Source organism: Oncorhynchus masou, chromosome 1 (genome assembly GCF_036934945.1).
Source record: "Oncorhynchus masou masou isolate Uvic2021 chromosome 1, UVic_Omas_1.1, whole genome shotgun sequence".
Taxonomy (NCBI): domain Eukaryota; kingdom Metazoa; phylum Chordata; class Actinopteri; order Salmoniformes; family Salmonidae; genus Oncorhynchus; species Oncorhynchus masou.
In genome coordinates, this window is record NC_088212.1 from 48,496,402 (window position 1) to 48,518,389 (window position 21,988).

At 46.5% G+C, this 21,988-nt stretch overlaps 1 protein-coding gene across 1 annotated transcript in view; it reads left to right on the forward strand.

The window, feature by feature from the left end:
• Positions 1 to 21,988, forward strand: part of rasgrf2b (Ras protein-specific guanine nucleotide-releasing factor 2b) — a 181,462-nt gene that overhangs the window by 66,287 nt on the left and 93,187 nt on the right. The window contains exons 5-7 of the mRNA XM_064973592.1: positions 13,358 to 13,494; positions 13,928 to 14,044; positions 14,144 to 14,223. Of these exons, the coding sequence (XP_064829664.1) occupies positions 13,358 to 13,494; positions 13,928 to 14,044; positions 14,144 to 14,223 (334 nt within the window). The remainder of the gene's footprint in view (positions 1 to 13,357; positions 13,495 to 13,927; positions 14,045 to 14,143; positions 14,224 to 21,988) is intronic.

The following is a 21,988-nucleotide window of genomic DNA, read 5'->3' on the forward strand; positions in this document are numbered from 1 at the left end:
TTTTCCTGACACCACACTCCGAGGGCCCTCACCTCCTCTCTGTAGGCCGTCTCGTCGTTGTTGGTAATCAAGCCTACCACTGTTGTGTCGTCCGCAAACTTGATGATTGAGTTGGAGGCGTGCGTGGCCACGCAGTCGTGGGTGAACAGGGAGTACAGGAGAGGGCTCAGAACGCACCCTTGTGGGGCCCCAGTGTTGAGGATCAGCGGGGAGGAGATGTTGTTACCTACCCTCACCACCTGGGGGCGGCCCGTCAGGAAGTCCAGTACCCAGTTGCACAGGGCGGGGTCGAGACCCAGGGTCTCGAGCTTGATGACGAGCTTGGAGGGTACTATGGTGTTGAATGCCGAGCTGTAGTCGATGAACAGCATTCTCACATAGGTATTCCTCTTGTCCAGATGGGTTAGGGCAGTGTGCAGTGTGGTTGAGATTGCATCGTCTGTGGACCTATTTGAGCGGTAAGCAAATTGGAGTGGGTCTAGGGAGTCAGGTAGGGTGGAGGTGATATGGTCCTTGACTAGTCTCTCAAAGCACTTCATGATGACGGAAGTGAGTGCTACGGGGCGGTAGTCGTTTAGCTCAGTTACCTTAGCTTTCTTGGGAACAGGAACGATGGTGGCCCTCTTGAAGCATGTGGGAACAGCAGACTGGTATAGGGATTGATTGAATATGTCCGTAAACACACCAGCCAGCTGGTCTGCGCATGCTCTGAGGGCGCGGCTGGGGATGCCGTCTGGGCCTGCAGCCTTGCAAGGGTTAACACGTTTAAATGTTTTACTCACCTCGGCTACAGTGAAGGAGAGACCGCATTTTTCCGTTGCAGGCAGTGTCAGTGGCACTGTATTGTCCTCAAAGCGGGCAAAAATGTTATTTAGTCTGCCTGGGAGCAAGACATCCTGGTCCGTGACTGGGCTGGATTTCTTCCTGTAGTCCGTGATTGACTGTAGACCCTGCCACATGCCTCTTGTGTCTGAGCCGTTGAATTGGGATTCTACTTTGTCTCTGTGCTGACGCTTAGCTTGTTTGATAGCCTTACGGAGGGAATAGCTGCATTGTTTGTATTCAGTCATGTTACCAGACACCTTGCCCTGATTGAAAGCAGTGGTTCGCGCTTTCAGTTTCACACGAATGCTGCCATCAATCCAAGGTTTCTGGTTAGGGAATGTTTTAATCGTTGCTATGGGAACGACATCTTCAACGCACGTTCTAATGAACTCGCACACCGAATCAGCGTATTCGTCAATGTTGTTATTTGACGCAATACGAAACATGTCCCAGTCCACGTGATGGAAGCAGTCTTGGAGTGTGGAGTCAGCTTGGTCGGACCAGCGTTGGACAGACCTCAGCGTGGGAGCTTCTTTTTTAGCTTTTGTCTGTAGGCAGGTATCAGCAAAATGGAGTCGTGGTCAGCTTTTCCGAAAGGGGGCGGGGCAGGGCCTTATATGCGTCGCGGAAGTTAGAGTAACAGTGATCCAAGGTTTTTCCGCCCCTGGTTGCGCAATCGATATGCTGATAAAATTTAGGGAGTCTTGTTTTCAGATTAGCCTTGTTAAAATCCCCAACAACGATGAATGCAGCCTCCTGATAAATGGTTTCCAGTTTGCAAAGAGTTAAATAAAGTTCGTTCAGAGCCATCGATGTGTCTGCTTGGGGGGATATATACGGCTGTGATTATAATCGAAGAGAATTCTCTTGGTAGGTAATGCGGTCTACATTTGATTGTGAGGAATTCTAAATCAGGTGAACAGAAGGATTTGAGTTCCTGTATGTTTCTTTCATCGCACCATGCCTCGTTAGCCATAAGGCATACACCCCCACCCCTCTTCTTACCAGAAAGGTGTTTGTTTCTGTCGGCGCGATGCGTGGAGAAACCCGTTGGCTGCACCGCATCGGATAGCGTCTCTCCAGTGAGCCATGTTTCCGTGAAGCACAGAACGTTACAGTCTCTGATGTCCCTCTGGAATGCTACCCTTGCTCGGATTTCATCAACCTTGTTGTCAAGAGACTGGACATTGGCAAGAAGAATGCTAGGAAGTGGGGCACGATGTGCCCGTCTCCGTAGTCTGACCAGAAGACCGCTACGTTTCCCTCTTTTTCGGAGTCGTTTTTGGGGTGTAAGGCAGAACACAGGATCCGCGTCGCGAAAAACATATTCTTGGTCGTACTGATGGTGAGTTGACGCTGATCTTATATACAGTAGTTCTTCTCGGCTGTATGTAATGAAACCTAAGATGACCTGAGGTGCTAATGTAAGAAATAACACGTAAAAAAACAAAAAACTGCATAGTTTCCTAGGAACGTGAAGCGAGGCGGCCATCTCTGTCGGCGCCGGAAGTCAGTCTTCAGGAGGAACCCACCGGCACAGACGGGGAAGCAAGGCTCTACCTCCCCCAGAAGCAGACGAGGACAAGCGGCTGAAGCCTGTTGTTGTGGTGGGCCGGACCTGTGTTGGGGACTTTTGTCATGTCACTGTGGAGGGGGTGCCCTGCTCTGCCCTGGTGGACACTGGGTCCACAGTAACTCTGGTGAGGCCGGATATTGTGCAAGGTTGGACTCAGTGTGAGCCCACAACTGTGCAGCTCCGCACAGTCACAGGTGAGCTGGCACCCATGAAAGGGAAGGGATTAATGACTCTGACAGTAGGGGGCAGGACCCTTGTTTCCTGGGGTTGGACTTTCTTAGGTGCACAGGCTGCCAGTTAGACCTAAATGGGGGCACACCGAGCTTCCAGGGAGGGCCGGCAGTCACCATGTCGTCCCCCCCCCCCAATGTCACATTCACTCAACCCAACAAACCCTTTACTTCAATAGTTAAAGCAGCAGAGACTCATGGCTGCCCCCCCCCCACACACACACACATCTGTGTGTTACATTCCCCCAGCTACCTCCACGACACATCTCTCCGAGAGTCCGGGCCGTGCCCCCCCAGCCCGGCTACCCCAGATGGGAGAGGAGAGGACACTGTCTGCAGTGAGGGAGATATGGGGGAGGAACTGTGTTGGTCTTGACCCTGAGCAGCAGGAACGGTTGTGGCAGTTGCTGTTTGAATTCAGAGACAGCTTTGCGCTGAGTGAGGAAGAGGTGGGTCAGAATCATCTGGTGCAGCATGAGATCGACACAGGTGATGCTCAACCCATCAAGATGCGTCTCCGCCGTATCCCGCTGGCACGCCAGTAGGCGGCAGACAAGGCTGTGTTAGAGATGCAGCGGGCAGACTTCATCGAGCCCTCAGACAGCCCCTGGACTACCCCATACCACGTATAGAGAGAGTCGCTAGGGGGTTCGCCTGGTTCTCCTCACTAGACCTCCTCAGTGGCTACTGGCAGGTGCACCTCTCCCCAGAGGCCAGAGCCAAAACCGCGTTCTCCACTAACAGAGGACACTGGCAGTTCAAGGTCCTGTTCTTCGGCCTGTGCAACGCTCCAGCTAGAGAGAGCTGTGTGCAGAGGAGGGGGTCTGTGCCACAGTGTGTCGGTCATGAGGGGCTGTCTGCTGTGAGCTGCAGACTGTCGACTTTGCTGAATGGGGCAGCAGCAGGGATGGGACACAGACCTACAGCCAGTGCTACAGTGGGTAAAGGCGCAGGTGAGACCACCATGGGAAGAGGTGACAGCGCTCTCACTCGCGACCAAAGGGTTGTGATCAAAGTTTGAGAGACTGCGAATGGCTGATGGTGTGCTACAGCGGGCATGGAAGGAGGCAGCTACGGGAGAGGAGAGGTGGCAGGTGGTGGTCCCAAAAGCACTGTGGGAGGCTGTGCTCCAGAGTACCCATGGGGGGGTGGGGACTGGACACTTTGGGGTCACAAAAACACTCCGTCGCCTCCGTCAGGGATTTTACTGGGGACAGCACAAGAGGGATGTGGAGGACTTTTGCCGCCGCTGTGACCACTGAACAGCGAGAAAGGGCCCCCCAGGCCGCTCTTATGCTCAGCTCCAACAGTTCCCAGTGGGGTCTCCCATGGAGAGGGTGGGAGTGGATGTAGTTTGGCCGTTCTCCACCACAGACAGTGGAAACCACTGGGTGCTCACGGCCATGGACTATTTCACAAAATGGCCTGAGGCCTATGCTCTGCCTGGCCAGGAGGCAGAGACCATTGTTGACGCCCTGACAGCGGGGTTGTTCAGCAGGTTTGGAGCTGCAGAGTCCATCCACAGAGACCAAGGCAGAAACTTTGAGTCCCGTGTGTTCGCCACCATGTGTGAGAGAATGGGTATGCACAAGACCCTACTCCTCTCCATCCTCAGAGTGATGACCTTGTGGAGCGCGCACCTGCCTATGGTCCTCATGGCATGCCAGCTGCTCTCTGGCGAAGGTGTGGGCTGTCTCCACGCGGTCCTGGAGTCTCCGGGCATACTCCGGCCCCGGGGGAACATGAGGCTATCCAGGGGCCGACCAAACACCATCTCCGCAGGGGTGCGAATCTCTCTCCCCAGCATGAGGAGGGCAGGCGTGCAGGAGGTGGAGTCTTGGACAGCGGTGAATGCAGGTGTGAGGCAGAAAAGGAACTACGACGTGCACACCCGGGGAAGGCACTTTGTGGCTGGGGAGCTGGCCTGGGTCTACAGCCCCTTAAGGAAAAAAGGCAGATACCCCAAGTTGGACAGTCACTGAGTGGGACCCTGCAGCATCCTGGAGAGGATAGGGGAGGTTGTTTACCGGGTGCAGCTTCCTCCCAGGGGGAGAAAGGTGGCACTGCACCGGGACAGGTTAGCCCCATACAGAGGGGCCTCTTCTCCCCAAACCCCAGGGACCCCCACAATTCCCTTATCTGGCAATGACATTCTCCAGGCACCCACCCCCAGGTGCCGCAGACAAGGCTCCAGACAGTCCACTCCCCCTGTCTCCCTCCCTGTGTCATCGCGTGGTTCCCCGGAGCCACGGACCTTATTCCCGCTTCCTTGTCCCCCATATCTCTTCCTTCATCCCCTGGGTCCCAGAGGGGCAGCCCCCTGCCACGGATGGAGCCCCCTGTTTCACATCTGGACACTCTGCAACCATCACGGCTACGCAGGCAAGGGAGACCTCCGGGTTGCTTCAGAGACGTTGTTTGTTCCCAAGGGGACGAGGGACATTGTGGTGGGTGGGCTGTGTAGCGACCTGCACAGACAGCTGTGTGTTATGTGTTAGGCTATTAGTGGGTTGTGTTGTACTTACCAGTGTTTGCGGGGTCCGACGTGCCAATCAACCTGCTATCTGCCAATCACGGGAATGGCTGGAATGTTCTGATGCCGGGCATCCTGGCGGTTGGCGGAGTGGCATGGAGGGGGGTTGGGCAAGGGGATGGAGCATTGGACCAGGTTTAGCCTTTGTTCTCTCATTTATGTCTGGCTTTCACAAGAGAAGGTCACAGTTGGCTTGTGGGTTATCTTTCATTTATTTGACGTGGGCTACGGCCAAAGAGTAGCCTGTGTAAAGTTGGGTTAGTAAACTGCCTCTTGGACCTAGACTTGGCGCTCCAGTACCAATTCCAAAACTAATTTCTTATACACAGTGTAAGGGGATAAAGAATATGTACATAAATATATGAATGAGTGATGGTGCAGAGCAGCATAGGCAAGATACAGTAGATGGTATCGAGTACAGTATATACATATGAGATGAGTATGTAAACAAGGTGGCATAGTTAAAGTGGCTAGTGATACATGTATTACATAAGGATGCAGTAGATGATAGAGTACAGTATATACGTATACATATGAGATGAATAATGTAGGGTATGTAAACATTATATTAGGTAGCATTGTTTAAAGTGGCTAGTGATATATTTTACATCCTTCCCATCAATTCCCATTATTGAAGTGGCTGGAGTTGAGTCAGTGTGTTGGCAGCAGCCACTCAATGTTAGTGGTTGCTGTTTAACAGTCTGATGGCCTTGAGATAGAAGCTGTTTTTCAGTCTCTCGGTCCCAGCTTTGATGCACCTGTACTGACCTCGCCTTCTGGATGATAGCGGGGTGAACAGGCAGTGGCTCGGGTGAGTGTTGTCCTTGATGATCTTTATGGCCTTCCTATAACATCGGGTGGTGTAGGTGTCCTGGAGGGCAGGTAGTTTGCCCCCAGTGATACGTTGTGCAGACCTCACTACCCTCTGGAGAACCTTACGGTTGTGGGCGGAGCAGTTGCCGTACCAGGCGGTGATACAGCCCGCCAGGATGCTCTCGATTGTGCATCTGTAGAAGTTTAGAGTGCTTTTGGTGACAAGCCGAATTTCTTCAGCCTCCTGAGGTTGAAGAGGCGCTGCTGCGCCTTCTTCACGATGCTGTCTGTGTGAGTGGACCAATTCAGTTTGTCTGTGATGTGTATGCCGAGGAACTTAAAACTTACTATCCTCTCCACTGCTGTTCCATCGATGTGGATAGGGGGGTGTTCCCTCTGCTGTTTCCTGAAGTCCACAATCATCTCCTTAGTTTTGTTGACGTTGAGTGTGAGGTTATTGTCCTGACACCACACTCCGAGGGCCCTCACCTCCTCCCTGTAGGCCGTCTCGTCGTTGTTGGTAATCAAGCCTACCACTGTTGTGTCGTCCGCAAACTTGATGATTGAGTTGGAGGCGTGCGTTGCCACGCAGTCGTGGGTGAACAGGGAGTACAGGAGAGAGCTCAGAACGCACCCTTGTGGGGCCCCAGTGTTGAGGATCAGCGGGGTGGAGATGTTGTTGCCTACCCTCACCACCTGGGGGCGGCCCGTCAGGAAGTCCAATACCCAGTTGCACAGGGCGGGGTCGAGACCCAGGGTCTCGAGCTTGATGACGAGCTTGGAGGGTACTATGGTGTTAAATGCCGAGCTGTAGTCGATGAACAGCATTCTCACATAGGTATTCCTCCTGTCCAGATGGGTTAGGGCAGTGTACTGTGTGGTTGAGATTGCGTCGTCTGTGGACCTATTTGGGCGGTAATCAAATTGGAGTGGGTCTAGGGTGTCAGGTAGGGTGGAGGTGATATGGTCCTTGACTAGTTTCTCAAAGCACTTCATGATGACGGAAGTGAGTGCTACGGGGCGGTAGTCGTTTAGCTCAGTTACCTTTAGCTTTCTTGGGAACAGGAACAATGGTGGCCCTCTTGAAGCATGTGGGAACAGCAGACTGATATAGGGATTGATTGAATATGTCCGTAAACACACCAGCCAGCTGGTCTGCGCATGCTCTGAGGGCGCGGCTGGGGATGCCGTCTGGGCCTGCAGCCTTGCGAGGGTTAACACGTTTAAATGTTTTACTCACCTCGGCTGCAGTGAAGGAGAGACCGCATGTTTCCATTGCAGGCCGTGTCAGTGGCACTGTATTGTCCTCAAAGCGGGCAAAAAAGTTATTTAGTCTGCCTGGGAGCAAGACATCCTGGTCCGTGACTGTGCTGGATTTTGTGTGGTAGCAGATAGAACAGTCTATGACTAGGGTGGCGGGAGTCTTTGACAAGTTTTAGGGCCTTCATATGACACTGCCTGGTGTAGAGGTCCTGGACGGCAGGAAGTTTCACCCCAGTGATGTACTGGGCCGTTCGCACTACCCTTTGTAGTGCCTTGCAGTCGGAGGCCGAGCAGTTGCCATAACAGGCAGTGATGCAACCTGTCAGGATGCTCTCTATGGTGCTGACATAGAACTTTTTGAGGATCTGTGGACCCATGCCAAATCTTTTCAGTCTCCTGAGGGGGAATAGGTTTTGTCGCGCCAGCTTCGCGACTGTCATGGTGTGCTTGGACCATGTTATTTTGTTGGTGATGTGGACACCAACAACCTGCTCCACTGCAGCCCCATCGATGAGAATGGGGGCGTGCTCAGGTCTCTTTTTCCTGTAGTCCACAATCATCTCCTTAGTCTTGATCACGTTGAGGGATAGGTTGTTGTCCTTGCACCACACGGCCAGGTCTCTGACCTCCCTGTAGGCTATCTTGTTGTTGTCGGTGATCAGGCCTACCACTGTTGTGTCATCAGCAAATTTAATGATGGTGTTGGAGTCGTGCCTGTCCGTGCAGTCATGAGTGAACAGGGAGTACAGGAGGGGGCTGAGCACGCACCCCTGAGGGGACCCCGTGTTGAGGATCAGCGTGGTGGATGTGTTGTTACCTACCCTTACCAGCTGGGGGTGGCCCGTCAGGAAGTCCAGGATCCAGTTGCAGAGGTAGGTGTTTAGTCCCAGGATCCTTAGCTTGGTGATGAGCTTTGAGGGCACTATGGTGATGAACGCTGAGAGGTAGTCTATGAATAGCATTCTCATATAGGTGTTCCTTTTGTCCATGTGGGAAAGGGCAGTGTGGAGTGCAATAGAGACTGCATCATCTGTGGATCAGTTGGGGCAGTATACAAATTGGAGTGGGTCTAGGGTTTCTGGAAGGATGGTGTTGATGTGAGCCATGACCAGCCTTTCAAAGCACTTCATGGCTACAGACGTGAGTGCTATGGTTCGGTCGTCATTCAGGCAGGTTACCTTCGTGTTCTTGGGAACAGGCACTATGGTTGTCTGCTTGAAACATGTTGGTATTTCAGACTTGGACAGGGAGAGGTTGAAAATGTCAGTGAAGAGACTTGCTAGTTGGTCAGCGCATGCTCGCAGTACACATCCTGGTAATCCATCTGGCCCTGCGGCCTTGTGAATTTTGACCCGTCTAAAGCTCTTACTCACATCGGCTTTGGAGAGCGTGATCACACAGTCACCAGGTACAGCTGGTGCTCTCATGCATGTTTCAGTGTTATTTACCTCGAAGCGAGCACAGTAGTTTAGTTCGTCCGGTAGGCTTTTGTCACTGGGCAGCTCTCGGCTGTGCTTGCCTTTGTAGTCTATAACGGTTTGCAGGCCCTGCCACATCAATCGAATGTCAGAGCCGGTGTAGTAGGATCCAGTCTTAATCCTGCATTGACACGTTGCTTGTTTGATGGTTCGTCTGACGGCATAGTGGGATTTCTTATAAGCTTCCGGGTTAGAGTCCCGCTTGCTTGAAAGCGGCAGCTCTAGCCTTTAGCTCAGTGCGGATGCTTCCTGTAATCCATGGTTTCTGGTTGGGGTATGTATGTACGGTCACTGTGGGGACGACGTCATTCGATGCACTTATTGATGAAGTCAATGACAGATGTGGTGTACTCATTGCCATTGGAGGAATCCCGGAACGTATTCCAGTCTGTGCTAGCAAAACAGTCCTGTAGCTTAGCATCTAATTCATTTGACCACTTTTTTATTGATCTAGTCACTGGTGCTTCCTGCTTTAATCATTGCTTGTAAGCCGGAATCAGGAGGATAGAATTATGGTCAGATTTGCAAAATGGAGGGCGAGAGAGCTTTGTATGCATCTGTGTGGAGTATATGTGGTCCGGAGTTCTTTTTCCTCTGGTTGCACATTTAACATGTTGATAGAAGTTAGGTAAAACAGATTTAAGTTTCCCTGCATTAAAGTCCCCGCTACTAGGAGCTGCGCCTCTGGGTGAGCATTTTCTTGTTTGCTTATGGTGGAATACAGCTCATTCAATTCTATCTTAGTGCCAGCCTCTGACTGTGGTGGTATGTAAACAGTGACAAAGAATATATTTGAAAACTCTCTCGGTAGGTAATGTGGTCTGCAGTTTATCATGAGGAACTCAACCTCAGGTGAGCAGTAGCTCAAGACTTCCTTAGATATCATGCACCAGCTGTTGTTTACAAAAATGCATAGACCGCCGCCCCTTGTCTTACCAAACGCCGCTGTTCTATCCTGCCGGTAGATCATATAACCAGCCTAGCTGTATGTTCATATTGTCGTCGTTCAGCCACGACTCCATGAAGCATAATGTTACAGTTTTTAATGTCCTGTTGGTAGTTTAATCTTCATTTTATTGTCCAAAGATTGCATGTTTGCGAGCAGAATTGAGGGGAGTGGGTGTTTGTTCGATCGCCTCCTACTCCTCAGAAGGCAGCCTGCTCTCCGGCCTCTATTTTGCCACCTCCTTATTGCGCAGATCACAGGGGTCGGGGCCTGTTCCCGAGGGAGCCACATATATCCTCCACCTCGGGCTCGTCAGAGTTGTGAAAGAAGAAAAATATTATGCTCGTCCGTGGTGAGTAATCACAGTTCTGATGTCTAGAAGTTATTTTTGGTCATAATAGATGGTAGCGGCAACATTATGTACAAAATTAGTTTGTAAAATAAGTTACAAACAAAGCAGATAAACAAACAAAAAAACAAATCGGTTGGGGGCATGTAAAACGTCTGCCTTCTGCTCCAGCACCATTTTTACAATTTTTTAGACTTGATAAGACTTGCTCTTATCTCGGATACCCAGAACTAAATCCCAGATCTTGCATAATTGCATCAGATGCTCCAATCAGTTCTGGGGGCGATGTGTTAGAAAATATACTAGAATGAGGAGTTGAAACAGGACGGTAGCTCCATCCCCTGTCTTTGCAAGTTACGGCAAGTCTCTGGGCCAATATCCCCTCCCCTTTTAAAATTGAAAGATACGAAATCGTGATTTGTCCAAATTATCAGTGATAAAAATCTGTACACTGGAACATAGTTCCTCTTTAGTTGTCAAATCCCACAGTCTGTTGATAAACCTTACGCTACCAGTTATGTTATGTGCGTCTGTCAACGAGAGATTAGACCTGCTCTCACAGCATGGCTTTGCGGTTTTGTGACCGGCCACAAACAACAGGTACGCTACCCTAGACAGCCTTTCAGACTAGCAGGAGCTGACAAAAGGCGTAGCTCAAGGAACTCTTCTGGACCTTCTCATTTTCTTAGCAGACATCGCAAGCTGGGATGTTGGCAGTAGCTGGAAATATGTTGATGATCCCAATCTCATCCACACATGTACAACATGAAACATCAGCACACCACAGCAGGCCCTGAACAACTTTGACACATGGGTTTTGGGCAAGCAGAAAGTCACTGAACCCACCTGTCCCATGCCCTCTCCAGATGGGCCAGGAGCTCAAGTGTGTGATGCTATTAAGATCTTAGGGGTAATTGTACAAAATGACTTACAATGGGGTGGGCAGGTTGATACTATGTTTATCCTTCACCACCTGAAAATACCTGGTGAGCATTTGACCTGGTGAGCAACTTGATAAATTAACATATCTCCAAACAACTGAACTGGGAGAGTGGGAGCGGTCAGTTTTGTACAACAGCGAACCAATCAGTTGGTAAACATCACGACGACACCTTTCCAACAGACCATGGCCTCTTTGAAAGGAAATGACCAAGAGCAATTTAGAGACTCAAACGCGAGTAATGGATAAATAAACTACTGCAGCATAAATACTGGAGGCTGAGACAGGAGTGGTCAGGAGACACTGTGGCCCCATCCGAGGACACCCCCGGGCAGGGCCAAACAGGAAGGATATAACCCCACCCACTTTGATAAGGAACAGGCCCCACACCACTAGAGGGATATCTTCAACCACCAACTTACCGTCCTGAGACAAAGCTGAGTATAGCCCGCAAAGATCTCCGCCATGGCACAACCCAAGAGGGGTCGCTAACCCAGACAGGATGACCACATCAGTGAATCAACCCACTCAGGTGACGCACCCCTTCCAGGGACGGCATGAGAGAGCCCCAGTAAGCCAGTGACTCAGCCCCTGTAATAGGGTTAGAGGCAGAGAATCCCAGTGGAAAGAGGTGCTCTGTTCTTTGTCCATGTTCTGTCACTAAGTGTATTTTCTGTTGGTGTAATTCAGCATGATATAGGACAGAGAAAAGCAGAACTCCAACATAATTTGGGTGCTTTTAAGGAGTACATTAGGAGAATGATAATATCATACTTTGAAAAAGTTCAATCTGCATTAGAAATTAACATTAAAGAAAAATATAAATTATTTACTATTTTAGAAAGGCCCATAAAAAACTTTGTAAGGTGAAGAAGAAAATAAACTTTCTGAATTTAAGCAAGAATATGATCTTTTGAAGAGAGCCAACAACTACAGGTTCAACTCAAATAAAGCATACTATTTTACTAAATAAATCTGGTAAACACCTTGCAGCCCTTACAAAACATTTAACAACGCTATTCAAAACAATTTTCAAATCTCTCAAAGTTTCTATATTTATTTTCCGTAATACCCCACCGATGACATTCTTTCTTTTAAATATAATTCTCGGTCATAACATGCTTTATATGGGCAAATACAACTCATATAATAAAAAGTATAGTTTTACATCTGCCTAAATTGGTGGTTTTAACCTTCCAGACCTGGAATTGTAAAAACTCGCCACCAAAGGCTTTTACTTGCGACATATTGTTAAATGCACTAAAGAGGAACAATGGGTACATATGAAAGATCCGCATACAGATCCCCAAAATCTTTTCACATGTCTATTTCCAAAGACTAAAGCGAAGAACATTAACAACTTCATAGTTTAGGACAGTATAACAATACGGAAGAAAATTAAACGGACTGCAATAACCAATATTACTCCCTAAAAGAACACCCCTATGCAACAATTCTTGGATAGCTTTTCAGAATTCACCGATAAATAGGCCCATATGGAAAACTAAAGGCATACATGACATGGTAATAGGAAATACAATTATTTCCATGACAGAATTAAAAAGCCATTTGGGGCTGACCAATGTAGACATTTTCAAATACATGCAACTTTAAAAGTTTAATATCAGGATATTCATATGATAGGTAATAATATAGAAAATATTGCAACCTACTGACAATTTCTTAGAAAAAAACTATTGGAACCAAGACTTAAAAATAACTGATATTGGCACAGGTGAAGGGAGTGTTGTAACATAACTAATGAAATTACAGTTAACAAAAATGTATGCTTAATCCAGTATAAACAAAAATATAGAATTTATTATACAAGAGACAGCATTCACAAATTCTACATGTCTTAAGTATAAAATTAACTATGAATCTATAATTCATGCCTTCTGGGTGTGCTATAAAGTCCAAAAGTTATGGGCAGGGTTAGAAAGTTGGCTGTCAATTATTACAATGTAAATGTACTTTTTAATCTGCATATTTGAAGACATGAAATATGAGGGTGCGGTGAGAAACCGTACTTTTCTTGTCAATCATAAAAAATATAAAAAATTTGACTTAAAAACTGTAAACCAAATGATCCTCCATCATTGAGACAGTGGAAGAATCAAATGCATTATTATTTAAATATTGAAAAGGTGTGGGCAACAGAGAAAAACAGAATACTGCAATTTGAGGTTATATGGCATAGTCTTACAAGCACTAGAGATTGATGCTGTCGGAACATGTGGGTCTGGGCAGGTGTGATGTCATTGATGTTTGTGTGCTTCGTTGATTTTTGTGTGATTCAAAACCATCTTTTGTCTGTACACGTTTATATTGTTAGAAACATTTTATAAAATGTTACCCCCAAAAAGAAATATTCTAACCTGTGTGTGTCTGTTTCCCTGTACAGGTGCAAAGCTTTATGCGTGGTTGGCTGTGCCGTAGGAAGTGGAAGCTGATAGTTCAGGACTACATCTGTTCTCCCCATGCTGAGAGCATGAGGAAGAGGAACCAGATCGTCTTTAACATGGTGGAGGCTGAGACAGAGTACGTACCTAAAACCACTCACACAGAGACTGATTGATTGATTGAGTGGCTGATTTGTTAATTGATTGAATGAATGATTGATGAATTGAATGATTGACTGCTGTTATTTATTCGAATCCAGCACCAGCACACCTGATTACACTCATAGTGTGATTAGACCACAAGTCGCGTATTCAGGTGTTTTATTGCTGGGCTGGAGCAAGGTCTGCTGCATCCTACACTCTTAGAAAAAAAGGGTTCCAAAAGTGTTCTGCTAAGTAGAACCTTATTTGGTTCCAGGTAGAACTCCTCTGTGTAAAGGGTTCTACCTGGACCCAAAAGGGGTTGTTCAAATGGCTTCTCCTATGGGTACAGCCGAATAACCCTTTTTGGTTCTAGATAGCATCTTTTTATTCCAAGAGTGTTAGTCTGATCCTTGTTGATCTAACCCTAGGTATGTCCACCAGCTGTCTATCCTGGTTAACTGTTTCCTGAGACCTCTCCGCATGGCCGCCAGCTCCAAGAAACCTCCAATCAGTCACGATGATGTCAGCAGTGTGTTCCTCAACAGGTACAACACATGCATACACACACACACACACACACACCCACACACACGCACACAGAGAAACATGTTTGATATTCTGTTTTTTATTCATTTTATATCCAGTGAGACCATCATGTTTCTACATGAGATATTCCACCAAGGTCTCAAAGCCCGGATAGCAAACTGGCCTACACTGGTATTGGGTAAGTTGTCATTACACACACGCCAAAATGCATGCACGCACACATAGACGCACACATGCACTCGCACGCACGCACACACACACACACACACACACACACAACAGTTGCATACACCATGCAAACCACACCCACGCATTATCGTTATTGTTATCGTTTTTATTATCGTTTTTATGTTCATTTTTATCTCTATTAGTTTGAAGGTTTTTATTTAAAATCAGTTTAGTTGCAGTTAGTTTTCAGATCCACTTTTCTAGTTTTTATTTAGTTTTTAAGTTTTATAAAAACGTTTCTAAGAACACACTGGAAGGGAGTCAGCCCGGTGGAGGAGTGTGGCAATGAATTCTGGGCGTATTCAGCCTAAGGAAGGAATCAGGCCCCAGCCCCCTGCTGGTCCTGGCAGTGGCACCTCAGGAACCTCCCCAGCTCCTGGTTCATCCTCTCCACCTGCCTGTTAGACTGAGGCCGGTACCTGGAAGTGAGGCTGACTGTGACCCTTCGCTTCTCCATGAAAGCCTTCCATACACTTGATGTGAATTTGGGGCCACGGTCGGGCCACAGTGCCGGAAGACCTGCTGGAACAGTGCCTCAGCGACCTGGAGAGCGGTAGGAGACAGGCATGATGAAACTACATGATTTAGAGAATCTGTCCACTATCACCAATATGGAGGTAAAACCATTAGAAGAGGGGAGATCAGTGACAAATTTAATGGACAGATAAGACCTGGGAATCTGAGGCACGGGAAGGAGTTTCCCTGCTGGAGCGTTCCGGGGGGATTTGGATTGGGCACATATGGAGCAGGAGTTGACATAACGAGTGACGTCCTGCGCCAAGGTGGGCCACCAGGACTTTCCAGCACTGAACTGAATGGTGTGGGTGATACCTTGATGTCTAGAAACGGCAGCTGTGTGTGCCCAGGTCAATAGCCAATCCCTTATCCCCGTGGGAACGTAGGTGGGCTCAGGATGACAGGTGGCAGTTGTGGGTTTCCTCTCCAGGGCCTGGCGAATGTCCACATCTAGGTCCCAGAGCAAGGGTGCTACGATTCAAGAGGGTAGGATTATGGATGCACTCAAGACAGGAACCTCTCCCGAATCGTAGACAGGGAATCGGCTTTGATGTTTTTTTTAACCTGGGCTATATGTCAGTGTGAAATCGAATCTGGTGAAGAAAAGGGCCCACCTGTCTTGGCGTGGGTTCAGTATGTACTCCAGGTTCCGATGGTCGTTGAGGATGAGAAATGGGGCCTGGGCGCCCTACAGACAGTGTCTCCACTCCTCTAATGCCAACTTCACCTCCAGGAGCTTCCGATCGCCAACATCATAGTTCCCTTTCTGCTGGAGACAGCTTTATTGAGTAATATGCATATGGATTAGAGGTCGACCGATTATGATTTTTCAACGACGATACCGATACAGATTATTGGAGGACCAATAAAGCCGATACCGATTAATCTGCCGTTTTTTTTTTGGGAATGTATTTGTAATAATGACAATTACAACAATACTGAATGAACAGACATTTTAACTTAATAAAATACATCAATAAAATCAATTTAGCCTCAAGTAAATAATGAAACATGTTCAATTTGGTTTAAATAATGCAAAAACAAAGTGTTGGAGAAGAAAGTAAAAGTGCAATATGTGCTATGTAAGAAAGCTAACATTTCAGTTCAGAGTCTTCAATATTCCCAGGTAAGAAGTTTTAGGTTGTACTTATTATAGGAATTATAGGACTATTTCCCTCTATACCATTTGTATTTCATTCACCTTTGACTATTGGATGTTCTTATAGGCACTTTAGTATTGCCAGTGTAACAGTATAGATTCCGTCCCTCTCCTCGCTGCGCCCTGGGCTCGAACCAGCAACACAACGACAACAGCACCTCGACTTGTGGTAGAGAATCTTCCGTTGTTTGGAGATGACACTCCTTGAGTAATGGTGACTCGTTGAAGAACATGGAGGACCTCATCCATAGCCATCCCCAAATGAGCCAGCTGGTCATGGTGTTGAAGAAGTAGGTGTCCCTGTTCGCTGACCATCTGGGAGATGTCTTGGTTAACTGCTGCTTCCATTTGTTGAGGTAGCGTTCTGTAATGTTGACGCAGGGAGTCAGGAAGCAGGTGCAGTTCGTGAGTTTAATAATAACGACCATGGAGCGATACAAAACAAGAGACGCGTCTGACATAGAACATAAAAAATACTACCTGATGACTGACAACAAAAGAGTGGTATATAAAGGGTATGTAATGAAGTCCAGGTGTGACTGATGATGAGACGCATGTGTGCGTAATGATTGTTGCTGGAATTTCCTCAACAACCAGGAGCATTGAAGAGCGAAGCTAAACTTCTCTGCTGTTTTGGTCCCGTAGTATGGGGTCAATTTCACGCCATATGTATCGAATTCAAGATAAAATACATCGTGAACATGAAAAATAAAGTTGAGAATGTACACATATTTTCAAGGATGGGTGAAATAAATGTTGAAATCAAAAACCAAACAATTGAAAGTAAAAGAATAGTAAGTAATAGAATTGTAAACAAAAATAAGACATCAAAAGCAAAACCCCAAAACCTAAGAGCAAAACTCTATGACAAATTATAAAAAATGTTTTTTGAAAAGAATGCAAAAATCATTTTCGGTTCAACTTTCCCAGCCACAAATCCTATTGAATACATTTTGCCCACACTCATGCCTGCATGTACTACCTTTTGGCTACGCTACTCGTATCTTTTATTCCGATGTTTCTTTGCTTTCCCTGCCAGTCTTTTCGATTGCGAGTTTTGGAATAATTTTTCCGTGAAGAACGGGGTTTAGAGGGAGGAGGAGACAATGAGTCTCCATTGGTCCGCTAGTTTTGGAGTGACGGTTCGTCTTAACCCAGCCAATTTTTTTTTCTATTGCCTAATTAAGTACTAATTCTACTTCTCAGAGAGTTCAGTGTGTCCAATTGGAGGGCCTGTTGTCCGGACCTCTGGAAGTCTCTATGGGGTATGACAAGGGTTCAATTCTCGGGCTGACTCTTTTCTCTGTATATATCAATGATGTCGTTCTTTCTGCGGGTGATTCCTTGATCCAGCTCTACGCAGACGACACCATTCTGTATAGATCTTGCCCTTCTTTGGACACTGTGTTAACAAACCTCTAAACAAGCTTCAATGCCATAATTACACTCCTTCCGTTGCCTCCAACTGCTCTTAAATGCTAGTAAAACTAAATGCATGCTCTTCAACCGATCGCTGCCTGCACCCGCCTGCCCGACCATCATCACGACTCTGGCCGGTTCTGACTTAGAATATGTAGACAACTACAAATAAATAGGTGTCTGGCTAGACTGTAAACTCTCCTTCCAGACTCGCATCTCCAATCCAAAATTAAATGTACATGTTCCTATTTCGCAACAAAGCCTCCTTCACTCACTCTGCCAAACATACCTTCGTAAAACTGACTATCCTACCGATCCTCGACTTCGGCGATGTCATTTACAAAATAGCCTCCAACACTCTTACTCAGTAAACTGGATGCAGTCTATCACAGTGACATCCGTTTTGTCACCAAAGCCCCATATACCACCCACCACTCCGACCTGTATGCTCTCGTTGGCTGGCCCTCGCTTCATATTCGTCGCCAGACCCACTGGCTCCAGGTCATCTATAAGTCTCTGCTCGATAAAGCTCCGCCTTATCTCAGCTCACTGGTCACCATAGCAGCACCCACTCGTAGCATGCGCTCCAGCAGGTATATCTCACTGGTCATCCCCAAAGCCAACACCCACTTTGGCTGCTTTTCCTTCCAGTTCTCTGTTGCCAATGACTGGAACGAATTGCAACAATCACTGAAGTTGGAGACTTATATCTCCCTCACTAACTTCAAGCATCCACTATCTGAGCAGCTTACTGATCGCTGGAGCTGTACATAGCCCATCTGTAAATAGCCCACCCAACTACCTACCTCATCCCCATATTGTTTTTATTTACTTTTTTCTCTTTTGCACACCAGTATTCTACTTGCACATCTTCATCTGCACATCTATCACTTCAGTGTTAATTTGCTAAATTGTAATTACTTCACTACTATGTCCTATTCATTGCCTTACCCCCTTACTCCATTTGCACACACTGTATATAGATTTTTCTATTGTGTTATTGACTGTACTTTTGTTTATCCTGTGTGTTGTTTTTTGTCACACTGCTTTGCTTTATCTTGGCCAGGTCGTAGTTGTAAATGAGAACTTGTTCTCAACTAGCCTACATGGTTAAATAAAGGTGAAATAAAAAAATGAAAATAAAAAGTAGACGTCTGACGTCACCACTACGAGCCAAGTCTCCCCCCCTGTGTCCGCATGTCCTGAACATGGTGAACCAGTTACCAACACCTGCGCTGAACGTTGTGCAACAGGTAATTCATATGTTTACCTAAGTAGTTAGATGGTTTGTCATTCAATGTTATAGATATTAGATTTAATGACAAACCATCTAATTACTTAGGTGTTGGTAACTGGTTCGCCATGTTCAGGACATGAGGGCACAGGTGGGATGATTTGGTGCGTAGTGGTGACGTCAGACCGTCTACTTAAGTAGGAAATAGAAAAAGAGCTGGGTTAAGACGAACCGTCACTCCAAAACTAGCGGACCAATGGAGACTCATTGTCAAAATACTCATGACAGTGTTTTTATTTATTTTTTACTATTTTCTGCATTGTAAAATAATTTGTGAAGATGTACAAAACTATAAAAGAACACATTGAATATGTAGTAACCAAAAAAGTATTAAACAAATCAAAATATATTCAATATTTGAGATTCTTCAAAGTAGCCACTCTTTGCCTTGATGACAGCTTTGCACACTCCTGTCATTCTCTCAACTAACTTCATGAGGTAGTCACCTGGAATGCATTTCAATTTAAAGGTGTGCCTAGTTAAAAGTTAATTTGTGGAATTTCTTTCAGTCAACCTACCAGGGTATTTTCAAACAGCACAGGAATGAAATCATCAACATGTATTGATCACACCTTTATTATTGCTGCATACTTTTGCTTTAAAGCAGTATCCAAATCCACAGGATGTAGTGATCACAATATAGCAGCCATGTCTAGGAAAACCAAAGTTCCAAAGGCAGGGCCTAATATAGTGTATAAGCGGTCATAGAATAAGTTTTGTAGTGATTCATTTTTGTATTTGTATTTATTATAGATCCCCATTATACTCTTCCTGGGGTCCGTCAAAATTAAGGCAGTTATACAATTTATCAAACGTTACAATACATTCATTACAGAATTCACAACACACTAAGTGTGTGCCCTCAGGCCCATACTCCACTACCACATATTTACAACGCAAAATCCATGTTATCGTGTGTGTGTGTGTATGCATGTGTCTGTGCCTATGTTTGTGTTGCTTCACAGTCCCCGCTGTTCCATAAGGTGTATTTTTACCTGATTTTTAAATCTGATTCTACTGCTTGCATCAGTTACCTGATGTAGAATAGAGTTCCATGTAGTCATGGCTCTATGTAGGACTGTGCGCTTCCCATAGTCTGTTCTGGACTTGGGTACTGTGAAGAGACCTCTGGTGGCATGTCTTGTGGGGTATGCATGGGTGTTGTCGTGGAAATTTCCTCTATTTACCAAATCATGAGAGCAAACCACACACAGGTTAGTATCAAAGTCCATCTTTAATTATATGAGCTCTATCACAACCCTGTGACTCTCAGATCAATTCAGTGTCTATCAATGAATTCTCTGAGAGTCCCTTACACATTTCAACTGAGAACTTTTATAGCAAAGACACACAGGATAAGACAGCATCGGCATAATTCATTGTTCAGCTTTGTCTCCTTTCCCAAACTCAGAACCATAAACCAATCCTCCATATCAACAGGCATATATCAAATCCATCCTATCTTGCCAAGATCACAGAGACACACTGACTGGCACACAGACATTGTGGAGCCAAGAGATACACGCTTGACCTCTCCCCTCTCTCCGGCCCAAACAACTTAGTCTTGACATAGAACAGATACTGCAACCCCGCCACAGTATTATACAAAAATAACATTCTGATGAGAAGTAACTTACAAACATACAGTGCCTTGCGAAAGTATTCGGCCCCCTTGAACTTTGCGACCTTTTGCCACATTTCAGGCTTCAAACATAAAGATATAAAACTGTATTTTTTTGTGAAGAATCAACAATAAGTGGGACACAATCATGAAGTGGAACGACATTTATTGGATATTTCAAACTTTTTTAACAAATCAAAAACTGAAAAATTGGGCGTGCAAAATTATTCAGCCCCCTTAAGTTAATACTTTGTAGCGCCACTTTTTGATGCGATTACAGCTGTAAGTCGCTTGGGGTATGTCTCTATCAGTTTTGCACATCGAGAGAGTGAAATTTTTTCCCATTCCTCCTTACAAAACAGCTTGAGCTCAGTGAGGTTGGATGGAGAGCATTTGTGAACAGCAGTTTTCAGTTCTTTCCACAGATTCTCGATTGGATTCAGGTCTGGACTTTGACTTGGCCATTCTAACACCTGGATATGTTTATTTTCGAACCATTCCATTGTAGATTTTGCTTTATGTTTTGGATCATTGTCTTGTTGGAAGACAAATCTCCGTCCCATTCTCAGGTCTTTTGCAGACTCCATCAGGTTTTCTTCCAGAATGGTCCTGTATTTGGCTCCATCCATCTTCCCATCAATTTTAAACATCTTCCCTGTCCCTGCTGAAGAAAAGCAGGCCCAAACCATGATGCTGCCACCACCATGTTTGACAGTAGGGATGGTGTGTTCAAGGTGATGAGCTGTGTTGCTTTTACGCCAAACATAACGTTTTGCATTGTTGCCAAAAAGTTCAATTTTGGTTTCATCTGACCAGAGCACCTTCTTCCACATGTTTGGTGTGTCTTCCAGGTGGCTTGTGGCAAACTTTAAACAACACTTTTTATGGATATCTTTAAGAAATGGCTTTCTTCTTGCCACTCTTCCATAAAGGCCAGATTTGTGCAATATACGACTGATTGTTGTCCTATGGACAGAGTCTCCCACCTCAGCTGTAGATCACTGCAGTTCATCCAGAGTGATCATGGGCCTCTTGGCTGCATCTCTGATCAGTCTTCTCATTTACATTTACATTTACATTTAAGTCATTTAGCAGACGCTCTTATCCAGAGCGACTTACAAATTGGTGAATTCACCTTCTGACATCCAGTGGAACAGCCACTTTACAATAGTGCATCTAAATCATTTAAGGGGGGTGAGAAGGATTACTTATCCTATCCTAGGTATTCCTTGAAGAGGTGGGGTTTCAGGTGTCTCCGGAAGGTGGTGATTGACTCCGCTGTCCTGGCGTCGTGAGGGAGTTTGTTCCACCATTGGGGGGCCAGAGCAGCGAACAGTTTTGACTGGGCTGAGCGGGAACTGTACTTCCTCAGTGGTAGGGAGGCGAGCAGGCCAGAGGTGGATGAACACAGTGCCCTTGTTTGGGTGTAGGGCCTGATCAGAGCCTGGAGGTACTGCGGTGCCGTTCCCCTCACAGCTCCGTAGGCAAGCACCATGGTCTTGTAGCGGATGCGAGCTTCAACTGGAAGCCAGTGGAGAGAGCGGAGGAGCGGGGTGACGTGAGAGAACTTGGGAAGGTTGAACACCAGACGGGCTGCGGCGTTCTGGATGAGTTGTAGGGGTTTAATGGCACAGGCAGGGAGCCCAGCCAACAGCGAGTTGCAGTAATCCAGACGGGAGATGACAAGTGCCTGGATTAGGACCTGC